This window comes from Egretta garzetta, unplaced genomic scaffold, assembly GCF_000687185.1.
Source record: "Egretta garzetta isolate BGI_Z169 unplaced genomic scaffold, ASM68718v1 scaffold107, whole genome shotgun sequence".
NCBI classification, from domain to species: Eukaryota; Metazoa; Chordata; class Aves; order Pelecaniformes; family Ardeidae; genus Egretta; species Egretta garzetta.
The window spans coordinates 1,722,453-1,735,551 of NW_009260399.1; the positions used below are offsets into that span (position 1 = coordinate 1,722,453).

A 13,099-nucleotide genomic window follows, 5' to 3' on the forward strand; every position below is an offset into this window, starting at 1 on the left:
GCCACTAGCGCGACCATTGTGCATCTCCTCGAATGTGCTGTTCTGTGAAGCAGCAGTAGACACTTCTCGGGTAAGTGTCACCTCTGTGTAAGCAGATGGCTTTCGTTCCAGGGGACTGTGTGGGGTACTGCTAAGGAATTTGGGGACTTTCATAACTTTAAGTGTGGTGTTTCGTAGGAAAATCAATGATTTCAAATGTGAGTGTATGAAAATTATGGGAATTTTCTTACCTGATTTATTACATTGGCAAATTAAACATCTAATTTTGCTTCAGTCTGTTTTGGCTTTTTCTTTGAGAAACTGATGTGTGCGTTTGTGTTTTCCACAAATTGGGTGTTGGAATTAAAAGTCTAGCAACTTTTATAACGTCAGTTTAAGGCCAGTGTTCATTTTGGGGTCAGACATGCTGATCAGTTTGTCTCAAGCTTTCTAAATACTTGTTGGATAAAGCTGGGGCCCTGCCCTTGGAAAGCTGGTGATCTGATTTGACCTGTGCTCAAAAATCTTAGGGCACTGGCTTATTGGCATGTTTGGAGTGAGGCTTGGGAAGTGCATGTGGGTTCACAGAAACCTAAAAATAAGCAGTATTTGGGTTAAACCTCTTTATTATTATGGAATCATGACCCTGATGGCAAAAATAAATGTACATTTGTTTTCTGGTCCTGCTGCCACTGCCATGAATATTAATAGTGGAAAAATATTTGAATTTTACATTGCCTTGGCCTCTGCACAATTAGAGGATGAAAATGAAAATTAGTGGCTTGACTCATTCTTGTGTAGTACTGAGTGGTGTGTGTAGCTGAGTGTCTGACATCGGTGATGAAATTTAATGTAGCAAAAAAGCAGGCTGGAAAAAGTACTTGCCACCAATGTTTTCTGTTCAGCAAGTTTTATAGGTTTGTCAATAAGGCATAGAGAGACCACCTCTCTAATGGAACCATCTAAGGCTGTTAAACTTAACTTTAAAAAACATTGAGCAATTCAGTTTCAGTGGACTAAACTGCTGAATGCATGAAAGAAGCCAGTGAGACACGCTAAGGTATTTGGAAACTTGTGTAGTTTTTGTCACTGACATTTCTCAGGTTAGGGTATGGCTGTATGATTCGGATAGGAGTTTTGCAGTTCCTGCATGCTGCAGAAGATCATTAAAAATAGTAAGTGAGATCCTACCTGATCTGAGGGAAAATTTGTCCTAATTGCAGATCTGATCAGTTTGACCTGAGCACAGGAGAAGGATTAAGGAGGATTTTTGGTACTGTCTCTGACTACTCGTGCCTTCTGTCTGACATTCAGTCTCCAGCTGTCACCAACCTACCAGCAGAGGAAGGTGCTATTTTAAAAAAAAGGGTAAAAAAAAAAAAAAAAAGTGCTAGAATACTAGAAGTGCTTTAGAAGCTGCAAATAACATGAGCATATTGTGCATGTGGGAACTTACTTTTCCCAAAGCCTAAGAAGGAAGGGCAGGTTCATAGATTGCGGAAGCAGATGGAACTGATCTCAATGCAGACAGTAGGTATTGGAAGTTGGATTAAAATTTGTGTTTTGTAAAGACTTCTCAAAGCAAAGTTACTGACTCAGTATTGCGTGTATATGCCATCTCTAGTCAAGGCCAAATGTGTCTGGGGTTCACTCCCAAGTGTTAAATCTCTCCATACTATTGTTAGCAGGACTGAAAGGCCCCCTCACCTCTATGACCAGTTAACCTTTCTGGTTAAACGAATAGGTCAAGCTGCTAATCCCTACAAGTTAGTCTTCTGCCATCTGGATCATTTTGGTAGCCCTTCCTTGAACTCCGATAATTCACGTCTTTTTTTGAAGTGTGTACGTGAGAACCAGAAATAATATTTTAGTAGTGTGGTTTTTTTTTTTCAAAATTACAGAAGATATTTCTCTATTTGATATTCTTTGTTTTATGCTTACAGTAGACCACCTGGCCACAGCATAATCTTTGCATAGATTCCTACATAGTGATCTATGACAGCTCCCGGATTCAGTTCTAATCTTGCCTTTTCAGCACTGAGTAATTCTGGCTTAGTTTTTGTCTCCAGTTGTACGTCTTTGCATTAGCATTTGGCAGATTTTTATTTGGTAGTATAATTACAAAGACTCTTGGGGACTCCTTAAGTCCAGGCTCAATGTGCAGCAAATTCGGTTTCAGTCTCAATGTTGGAGCAACTTTGTAAAACAAATATATCTGAAAATCATGATACTGCTCTGAACCATAACACTGAAGCCCATGTTTTTCACTGGTCAAGTTATTTTCGGGGCTAATAGCCACCAAAGTAGCAAAAAGTGTCTCCACTGCCATTACCACCTGTGACTATTGGTGCTGGTAAGGGGCAGTGGTAAAATGTATGATAGTTTGCAGAATTCATACTTTCACATTGGCTCAGAGAAATGCAAAAGTCACTGGTGAAATTCCGGTTTTCTCATTTGCATGCAAGTTTTCTGATGTATTTGTGAAGCTCTTCGAGTTTCAGAAGAAAAGCTCAAGGTGTCTGTGGTTTAAGATACTTATGTAGCGAGTTTCTTTCTGTTATGTGAACGGTGTGATGTCTTATGATTTCTGCTATCACTGTCCTTAATCTTTCATGAATTTATCCACTGAATGTTTCCAGAAATGCTGTATGAGAAGCGACAGGAACAAGTGGATTAAGTTACTGAGTCAAAGAAGTGAAAGCAAGGTGATTTTCATGTCGATGAATTGGTTTGAAATTGTCAGTATTTAGCAAATTTTTGGAGGCCAGAAATGGCTGTTTTGTTATTTGTCATGTAAGCTGCTTAGCAAGAAAATTGGAGATGGAAATGATCTAAAGAGGCAAAGGGAAGTTAAAAGGCTAGGACTGGGAAGAAACTGGGGACCTGGTCAATAGGAGATAAGAGTTAAGAGTTTCAAGAGTCATTCCCTTTCTTATCTTATTCCTAGTCCCAGTTTTAGATTGGGATTTCTTCCCATTTTTAATTAGCTTGGAATGAGCGGTTTGTTGGAAATTTGATCTTTCTAACAAAAATTAATAACTCATGTTAGAGAGGGTTTAACATAAAAATGGTACCAGTGGGGAGCATAGGCTGCAACTGTACCTTCTAAAGTGGCTGGTGCCAGTCACTGAGGGGAGGAATAACTCGGTGTGCTGCCCTGTTCTTCCTTGTGCGTCATTCCCAGCTTCCTGCAGAGCCTGATCTCTGGGATACAGTGCTTTTCCAGGTCAGGGAGGGGAGGTGAATGATTACTGTTTCTAAAGGTTTGATATTCTTGGTCTTTTAAATCCATTATTAAAGGGAGGGAGTTTACCTTTCTCTATCTTGGTTCTAGTTTAGTTTTGGTGCTGGCTTGTCCCTTCTTCTGGTTGCAAGGACTGAATTATGTATTGTGAGCCGTATATATGGAAACTTCCGCAGAATTTAGACAGCTGTATTTGACCAGTATTCCAGCTGAATCTGCCCAGCTAAATTCTGGCTTAAATTTTAGGTGCGCTTATGCTACATAGAATCATAGAACAGCCCAGGCTGGAAGGGATCTCAAAAGATCATCTGGGCCAAGGTGTCATGGGAAAGGGAGCCTAGGTGAGATTATCTAACAGTAGACAAGTAATACCGTATCTTAAAAACTGATATAGTTTTGTATGGTTTGAGGGCTCAACTTTGCCCAAATGAATTTTTGCCAGTTCTGTAATGTGACCTTGTGATCACTCACAGCCCACTGTGCTAGGCTTCTGATATTGGTGTTTTGGAGAAGGTGAAAACAGAAATAATTGCTGACAAAGTAGATGTGTTTCAAGGAAGCTTCTGTGACTTGGTCTAATTTTTTTTTTTTTTTATTTTGTAACGTGGTTTGTTTATTGAAATACTTAGATACTTACGTCCTAGATAATAAGGCATGATACTACAAATAGAAAATGCAATACCTGTGGTCAAATAAACTTTTTGTTTGATTTCTCTTAAATTTTTAGAGTCTGGTATTTAACTTGCAGCATCTCTGTTAATAAGCAAGGTGATGGTGCCTGCATTCAGTACAAGATAAATAACTGTTCTTGTTCGTGAAATAGTCTCTTCCTGTTTGGAAACAAAGAGCAGAGGAAATTTTGAAGATGCGTGAGCTAGGAACATTTGCTAAATAAGAATATAATTGTTTGTGATGTTAAGTATGTTGTCTAGTAAGTAGTACAGTCATGATTTACTCTCTTTGTTCTTAAACTTCCTAAGATAGTGCCAGCTTTTCCATTCAAAAGTTCAGTAGGAAACATTTGAAATGGTGTAGAACAAATCCAGTATCATTGGTGCCAAAATGTTCTCACTGAAAACGATGGAAATTGAAGTGCAAATCATAAATAATTTCCCTGTTACAAAGATATATTCATTATTTAAGGAACAGCTTTTGCAAATGTTATTCTAAAGTAATGGAAAATTGGAAAAAATACAGGAAGTACCAAAATATTGAGCGAAATGATACGAATGCAAATCTATAAACAGGCTTATTTGCAGACACCAAGTGATAATGAAATGTTATTTTCTGTAGCTGGATGTTCTGCTTCCTCGCCCTCTCTTTGCCCCAACTTAATTTTTCATGTGAACTCAGTCTGTTCGCAATGGCTCAGTTACCTTTTAGGTTTCTTGCTGCCCCGCAGTGCTGCACCACCCCAGTGCTGCCCAGCCCTTTCCCTTCCTCCCTCCTCTTGCCTCATGACTTCTCTATGCAGTCATTTCAGCTCTGTAGCTTTCCACAGTCCCCCTGACTCCCTCTCCTGGGCCATAAAAATACTCTATTTTCGCTATTCTTTCCCTCTCCTTTTCTGTTTGCATCCAGACTAGAGCTCCCTTCCCTCTCTCTGCCAGCATGCTGCCTGGATTATCACTTAGATGAGCCTTTTAGGTAACTTTACCCCTCAAAGTCTGGTGGTTGCACAACAGTAAAGAAAACAAGTTATTTTATTTTAATTTGTTTTGCTATCCCCTTGTCATTTCCCCAGTAACTTCTTGTCAAATCTGTTTTCACCTCTGTTAGGCTTAGTGGCATAGTTCTGGTGTGAGAGGAGACAACTTGTTGAAAGAATTGTCAGAAAAAAATGGATACAAAGCAAATTACTATAATGTTGTCAAACTAGGTCTTGGAAGTCATACATTCTGGAAATAGGTACCCTCAATCTTTGCTGGTGACTGGGACTGTATCGACAGTTTGAGGAGTGCTCTGCTCATTTACTTGGCAAATCTGACACAAGGTTCTGTGCAGATGTTTTGCTCGCATGTTATTTTGTGCAGAGAAATGGTAAGCTGGCAGGAAGAGGGCAGGTTTGGTTTTTTTCTTCCTCTCTAAAATGACTTGATTTTGAAAGGTTTTGATCAGATAAATCTAAACTTAAAAACAAACAAAAAAACCAAAACCAAACTGTAGTGGGTTTTTTTTTTTTTTTTTTTGTTTTTGCACGTGCTGTCTTAGAGTTGGCAATGTATTTTAAACTTTTTAGAAGCCTTTTAGGTTCCCTCCCTGTCACAATCTCCTTCCTGCTTCTCAGAGTGTATTTTGGTCTGCATTGGCCTCAGCAGACTCAAAGCTGCGTTGGTGTGAAGAGGCGTGCTTAGTCCTTTGGTGGCAGCAAGTCTTCGGATTAGGTCAAATCCCATCGACTGCAGCTTTAGTAAAAACAATTTCTTCTGGGTGTGGAGGAGCAAAAAATAACCCATTACAAGTCATTACAAAACAAACCCAACCTCTAAGTGCAAAAGATTGCAAAAATTCATTTCCTCCAAGAAATGTAGTTAGCTGGTCCCTGCTAGTGTACATGTTGTGAGACATTTTAAATCTTCTCAAGGTTCCTATAATATTCATGATGATGATTCTGGTGAACCTATAAACTACCAGATTTGTCCCAACTTCCAGGTATTGAAATGAGTTTAATATTAAAGTTTTTAAATATGTTTATTAACTACAATGAGATCCCAGCCCAAATCCAATTTTTTAAAAATTATTTTATATAATTTTTTATATTTAAGGGTTTTTTTTATGTGCCCGTAAGTAATTGTAGATTCCTACCATTTTAAGTTTATTTAACTATATGTGCATCATCTAACTCTCCAGGTTGAGTACTGAGGAATGGAAACAGTTCAAAAATTGAGATTTTTCTTCTTTCTGGATTTTAATGTGAACAATTTTATGGTATTCCTGTTCTAAAATTTTCATCTTTTGTTTAAACTAAACTGTAACAGCACTTCCTCTTAGGTGAATCCTGTGATGAAACTAGCTTGGGTTAGAAGGGGATGGAGAAGAAGGGGATTTTGTAAGATAAAAGTAACATGAAATATTAATATTAATTTGAGAATATTTTTGTAAATAATGCTCAGTAGCTGTAAATGGGCTGTAAATAAAGCTGGTTTCCTGACAAAAAGCGTACTTGCAATACACATCCGCGTGCCCTGTGAGAAATACGATACGCTGTGAGTTGGCTTGGCTGTCATTTGATGTGGTGGTTTATTGAAATTTCTAGTATCTATACATACATACGTATTAGAAGACTGGATCTAATTGCTTCAGTTACTGTAAGGTGTGATTTGGATTTTATGGTTTCCCCCTGCCCTTAGTAATAGTTCCCTCTGACTGTCTTTTTATATTTGAAAATAGCTGCTTCGGAGAGAAGGGCTTCTGTTTTCCAGCCGTGGCTTTTTCAGTTAAGGGTGTGGCATTTTCTGGCATAGTTGTGTTAGAACAGGCTCTCGCATAAAAACACTTATCATGGCAAAAAGTCCTTTGACATTACAGCTTATCTTGCTTGGGGGCTGTAGTGCGCTACATTGGAAAGGAACTGTCTGTAGGGAAGAGTTGTGAGTGTGGAGATGGTCTTAATTATCTTTTTTTTTTTTTAACTGTCTGGACAACTTTGTTGTAATTTTCAGTGTGACTTTCCAGTTTTGTAGAACTATTGGTCAGTCCCCAGTGTGTGTTAAGTTTAAGTGTTCAGATTCCTTTTGTTTGTTTATCGCTATCCATTTTACTGAGGCTTTTACTGGAGACTTCATCATGCATGACTCCCAAAGGGTCTTCTGAGGAAATTCATAAATAAATTTCAATGGCTTGTGGAAATGTTGTCAAATACATCTGTTTCTAATTCACCAATCAATACCTTTATCAATAGTAGCTAGTGGCCATTAAAATAAACAATTACCATTACAGCTGTGATAAACCAGTTAATTACTAGACCTTGGGCAAGAGAGATCATTAATTCTGAGTATCTACAAAACTGAGCTGTGAAACTCAGTTAACTTTAGATCTAAAATGATCGCTTAATGTTAAACATTGAATTTCCTGTTAAATTATTGCCACTATATAGTGGTGAAGCACTAATAGCTTCCCAGAACTTGCTTGAGTGCCCTCTTACACTTGGGTGAAGGAGTCATACAACTTTGGCAAGCCACTCTGATCCCATTTTGACGTTGCCTGCACAGGCCAGGCTGTTGGGGACCAGCTTCTTTCCAGCGTAAGAAACGGTGAAGAGACATAATTATGTATGGAATTCATTTAGAAGTGAGATGGAATTCGTGTAAATAATGAAATTCAAAGTTACGTTTGCAGATGTGTGTACACCCTTCTTTAAGACTGCACATACACATATACACAAGATGCAACGTTACACTTGGGTATATTCTGGAAGTTGCGTGCTTCAGCAGGCAGGAGTGGGCTGTTCTCTGTTGGTGGCAGTGGTGGTAAGCGTGAACTTCATAGTTTTCCCATGCTTTTGCTTTGAAGTAAATGCGCGTTTGGGGTTATGCTCAACAGAATGCGGTATAAATTTTGAACTACTTGAGCAATTTGGTTTGTCTTTATTTGTGGACTTGCCCTTGTGCTGTTTCTAAAATCTCCGATTCCTTGTGATAAGCAGAGGGTGGTAAAGTTCAGACTTAGATTGGGCCAAGTGAGCTATTGTTGTAAGAGAGTAAGCTATATATTTGGATCTGCAAACTGTCATTTTTCAACAACAGCCTGGATATAGAGGCATTACGATAACTAACAGAGCTCAGAAGAGGGGTTGCAGAAGGTGGTAATAGACCTTCGAAAGCATTTTTGGGATATGAAATGGCAGATGGTGCAGGCTGGAGGTTGTGATGAGGAAGAGAACTCGGGGAGGGTGTATGTTAGGGATCAGAAGCTGCCAAAGGAGAGGGTGGCTCCTTTTCTATAACTTCACTTGCTTAAAACTTTCCAAGTCTAGTACCTTAAATGGTTTTCCGTGCAGATAAAGGCATTATTTTTCTTGCTATACCCTATATTTCTTCCTGAGTGGAGAAAAGCTAGTAATTAAAGGAAGTTGTAATAGTAAAGATGTGTGTATGTCTTACTTTAAAGAAAAGAAACAAATCCAACCGTGACTTATAAAGCCTAAACGGATTGGTTTAAAATGAAATACTTGAAACAGTGCAGAGGTGTCTGTGTGTGTATATTTAGCAACTCAGTGGGTGGAAATCGCTGAGCATCTAACACACGAGTGTCTTAAGTGCTAACATAGATTTGCATAGTAGTATCCTCTTCTGCAGAGTCACAGAAAATACTTTTCTTTTGCTTGTATTCAACTGTCTCAGTTCAGTGATTTGTCGATTCTGAAATAAGAAACTAGTTGAGTTTTGAAACTTATTTTCTAATATAAGAATTAAAGAGGGTGAAATCTGCTAATTCCAAGTCTGGGAGCAGATAATTTTCTTCACTGCAATGATTTTAACATAATCTGTGTTTCAAAATAATTTATGTAAACTTGCCTTTTCTGTGTGCATTTACATCTGAAATGGTTTTAGCTAATAAATATGCAAGCAAATTCCTAATCAGATCAAAATCCACAAGCAAGTACAATTTGAGTCACTAAGAAAAATCTAAAAATAGTAAAATAATAGAGACGTGTGTCAAAATTTACTAGTTATGTAGAAGAGTAATCATTACTTAGGGTACATACAATCTTTCCTACTACATAGCAAAGATAATTGCAATGACTTGATAATATCACCAGATTTTAATGGTACCAATCCTTGCAAAACTGAAGCTGCATCATGAAATTCACTGTTGAAATCAGGGTTCTCCTTACTGTGTGAACCCTGAACCTAAATCAGTATAATTGAAATTAGTGTTTTGTCTTACTGGGACAGGGAGATAGATTCTGCTCCTTTAGTCTCTTTATCTAGTAGCTTTTCTTGGCTCATTTTCTTAGTAAAGTTGCTAAATGTCATGATGGCATGGGATTTCAACCGTGTGTATTTTGTGTATAATGTAAATAATTGCAGTTTGCTGAACTGGCAAGCCATTCAGAGTTAAATATTCTTATTACAGTTCAGTGAAGTATAGTTTGTGTTAGTGACATTTTGTTTAATCATGTACAACATGCAAAGAAAATAGATCTCTTCTGAAAAAGCTTGATTTTCATTTGGTATGTCAGATGGTCAGGAATCAGAGGTTTGAGTCTCAAGGCATTTCAAGAGTGGCTTTATTGAACTGGTTGCTTGTCAGTGGAAGGCAAAAAAACCTTCTGAAAGGGATTTTGGAATGAAGGTTATAGTATTGTGCCTGGAAAACTGGGATAATGTTACACAAAGGGATTCTTGTGAGTGAAAGGATGTGTGTCTGAGCAATACCAGCTGAGTTTTCAGCCTTTCTTCTTAGATACGTGCAATTGCTGATCACAACATGTAAAACTGAAATGAACCCTGGCCAGTGGGTGGGGGTTGAGTTTGTGTGTGTGCTTTCCAGATTCCAAAACCCACATGCTAATGTAGTGATGTGCATGTTGTTGAATGAACCTAAAATAAATATATTTGTGAAAAGCACGCCTCAGATTGTAGAGTCAGTATTTCTGAGTTTGTCTTCAGAAATGTGTGTGCAATCTGAGCATGTTTTGGTGGGGTTGATTCTTCATGTTAATGAACATGTGTAATATCCTATTTTCTGTAATGATTTAAATTGTGATTTATGCAATATTCTTTCCATTATGTCTGCTTTAACTTTTAAAATTAAAACAAAAGAAAACAAAACAAAAAAAACCCCCAAAAACCTACAAACCAAACTCAATGAGTTTAGACCTCACGTGTCTTGAACTTCTCTGTCGTTGTCTGTGAGAAGATTTGAAGGACTTCTGTGCTTCTGAAAATCAAGCTGTGTAGACAGTTTAAAGAACTGGAGGTAGTTTAAATGGAAACTCTTGCATTAGTTTTGTGTAGCATGTATGTATGTAGCTTATTTGACTTTGCATATATGTTAGCCTACTTTTCTAATCTGGTCTCTTAAAATCTTTTTTTCTCTCCTCTAAAATATTGCTATTCACTTGTGTAAACATGGTTTCTGTGTTTCGGAAGCCATGCTAATTTTAGGTGGATTTGAGCTGTTACTCTGAAACAAGAAACATGTATGAAGTTCTTAATTATTTCCTTGCTTGATTTATTTATTCCTCTTCTCTGCCTCCTCTTCGTAGGTTCCTTAAAACTGTGCAATGAATGGTGATTCTGGTGTGGGGGTGGTGACTTCACCACCTCCAACAACAGCCCCTCATAAAGAGAGGTATTTTGATCGAGTTGATGAAAATAATCCAGATTATCTGAGAGAGAGGAATATGGCACCTGACCTTCGCCAGGATTTTAACATGATGGAACAGAAGAAGAGAGTCTCCATGATTCTTCAAAGCCCAGTAAGAAAAGAAAATGCTCCATCTTTGAAGTGATAAATTTATATTATCTCTATTTTTAATATCCCTAAGGAATTGGAGAATTTTGTGGTATCTTAGATCCATTTGATCTTTTTTCTGGATGCCCTTTCTTCTGAAGCATTCTAATTGTAGCCTATCGTTATCTGGTTGAATTTTTGTTGTCTACTCGTGAAGTAGCTTCTCAGTCTTGCTTTCAGAATTCTCTGTGTAATCATCAACACTTTTTCATCTTTTCCGTCTACTCCTAGTCAGACATTTTTTCACTTGTTTCACATATTTAGTATTCGCTTAAACATTTAGATTAAGTAACTCTTCTAAAGAAGAGTAGTTTATACAAGGCAGGTCTGTCTGTGCTCAGTTTTTCATGCATGATTCTGACATGAAATACTTTTATATATCCCTTTCTGAAAGGGTGCACGATAATAAACTATGAATGATTGAAATTTACCTCAGGGAGAAAGTACACAAAACAAAATTCCTCTCATAACACATGTTTCTTTTGTAATAAGCGATGCGTGACTTTAGATACAAACCATTTCATGACACGACTTGATTAAGAATAGGGATGTAGTGGTATATTTACTCTTTTTTCCGTGTGAAATCAACCCATTTTATTTAGATTCACCTAACAAGTGGAATACTTCTTTCAGTATAAATTCCAGTGTTCTTGTCAAAAACGGCAGCTACCAGCAATAGTAAAAGTTTTCTTCCTTTCAGAGTTAAAACCAAAAAAAATCCCAAAACCAGAACAAAAATTAAAAAACAACGAGGAAAAAAATAAACAACCCATTGTTTAAACGTACTTTAAAAATCCCATGGCTATTCCTTCCTATGTTCCTGGATGCCTGATAATTTCCCTCCTCTTTTCTGGTTCTACTACATTTCCTTTCATGTTTTGTGTTCAAGTTGATTGTATATCCTGCTCCTTCTTCCAGAAAACCATGTTAGTAGGTTCAGTGAGTTTTGGTGTTACTTGAAGAGATAATGATAGAATTTCCATTCACAAAAAAGGGACTCATATCATTGGAGGTCCAGAGAGCAACATTTTTAAGTAACATTATGCACCAAGCAATTCTGCCCTGAGCTGTTTTTCAGAGGAGGTATAGGGTGTTTCCATTTAAGTGCTAAAAAGAACCTGTGTGTGAAAGGTTGAAGTTCATTTGAACACGCTTTACAATATGTAATGTTCTGTTGCTAGGCTTTTTGTGAGGAACTGGAATCTATGATTCAGGAACAATTTAAGAAGGGGAAGAACCCAACAGGTTTATTGGCTTTACAGCAGATTGCAGATTTCATGACAACAAATGTACCAAATGTCTACCCTGCAGCACCACAAGGCGGAATGGCTGCACTGAACATGAGTGAGTGCACTTTAATTTATAATAGTCGAATTTTTTTTTTTTTTTTTTTGAAAGGCTTAATATGAAGACAGTGTGAATGAAATGAAGTTCAAATGTTATCCTGTTTTGCTCACAGGAACATTGCAAACATAAAATGAATTGATTAGTTTCTAATGCCATAGTGATATGCAGTGTGATTCATGTATATAATTTCTATCAAAAGCTATTTCAAGTATGGTATCTTAATTGAAAAATAAGCCTGGTAAGTCAACACTAGTAGAAAATTTAAATACTTAAATATTGCTAATGTTTACCACATAGGTTGTCAGTAGTGTAGTAACAGTAAAGGTCTCTAGAAATTAATGACTTTTGCCACTGAAGTGCTGTTTGCAACTTTCTTCTGTGAAGTGAAGCTATAAACAAGAAGCATCAGCAGGCAAAACATAGAAGGAAAACAAAAACCAAAATGTGCAAACACACAGGTTTTGTCTTAAGATACTGTAAATCCTTGCCTGTGCTCCAAAATAAATCTGTAGTTTAGGCTGTAGCGTGGCCTGGTTCTGCTTATCACAGTTACTTTTAGCCACAATTCTAATTGCACTATAACTAGAATGACAGTATTTGTAATTATTTACCATAATCCTCCTCTGTCTATGTTGTACTTAATGTTTCCTAATTAAATGAACTTGTGTGCATCTTTTTAGATGTATAATTCTCCTTTTCAGGAATACCAAATTATATATCTCGAAGTGGAATATTTGGGGTTACGTTTTTCTGTTAACAATGAAGTTGTATTTTACAGACAATCATTCGTTTGAGAGAGGGAAAAAGCTTCTGAGGAGCGCACTGTCACCTTAACACTAAAGAATATTAAGAAAGGAAATGAATGCTGAGTGTACCAAAGATAAATGACCTTGCCTGAGACTGTCATTATATTTGTGTAATATAAATTATGAGACAGTAATTAAAGTTTGCTATCATTTCTTAGGTTAATATGTTGATATCAACTAGTAAGAACAACCATATAAGAGCGGTGCATGAACTGATGTTGAACGTAAACACCCCCCCCCCCCCTCTTTTTTTTTTTTTTTT

At 37.2% G+C, this 13,099-nt stretch overlaps 1 protein-coding gene across 14 annotated transcripts in view; it reads left to right on the forward strand.

Moving 5' to 3' along the window:
• The first annotated feature begins 5 nt into the window (after nucleotides 1-5).
• Nucleotides 6-13,099, forward strand: part of ADD1 (adducin 1) — a 42,704-nt gene continuing 29,610 nt past the window's right edge. For 2 of the 14 annotated variants that reach the window (XM_035898683.1, XM_035898685.1), the window contains exons 1-3: nucleotides 15-70; nucleotides 10,437-10,649; nucleotides 11,866-12,028. In XM_035898683.1, the coding sequence (XP_035754576.1) occupies nucleotides 10,455-10,649; nucleotides 11,866-12,028 (358 nt within the window). In that variant the 5' untranslated portion in view covers nucleotides 15-70; nucleotides 10,437-10,454. Of the gene's footprint in view, nucleotides 71-10,436; nucleotides 10,650-11,865; nucleotides 12,029-13,099 lie in introns of all 14 variants that reach the window. The other 12 variants (XM_035898684.1, XM_009643200.2, XM_009643197.2 and 9 more) reach the window with 9 other exon arrangements.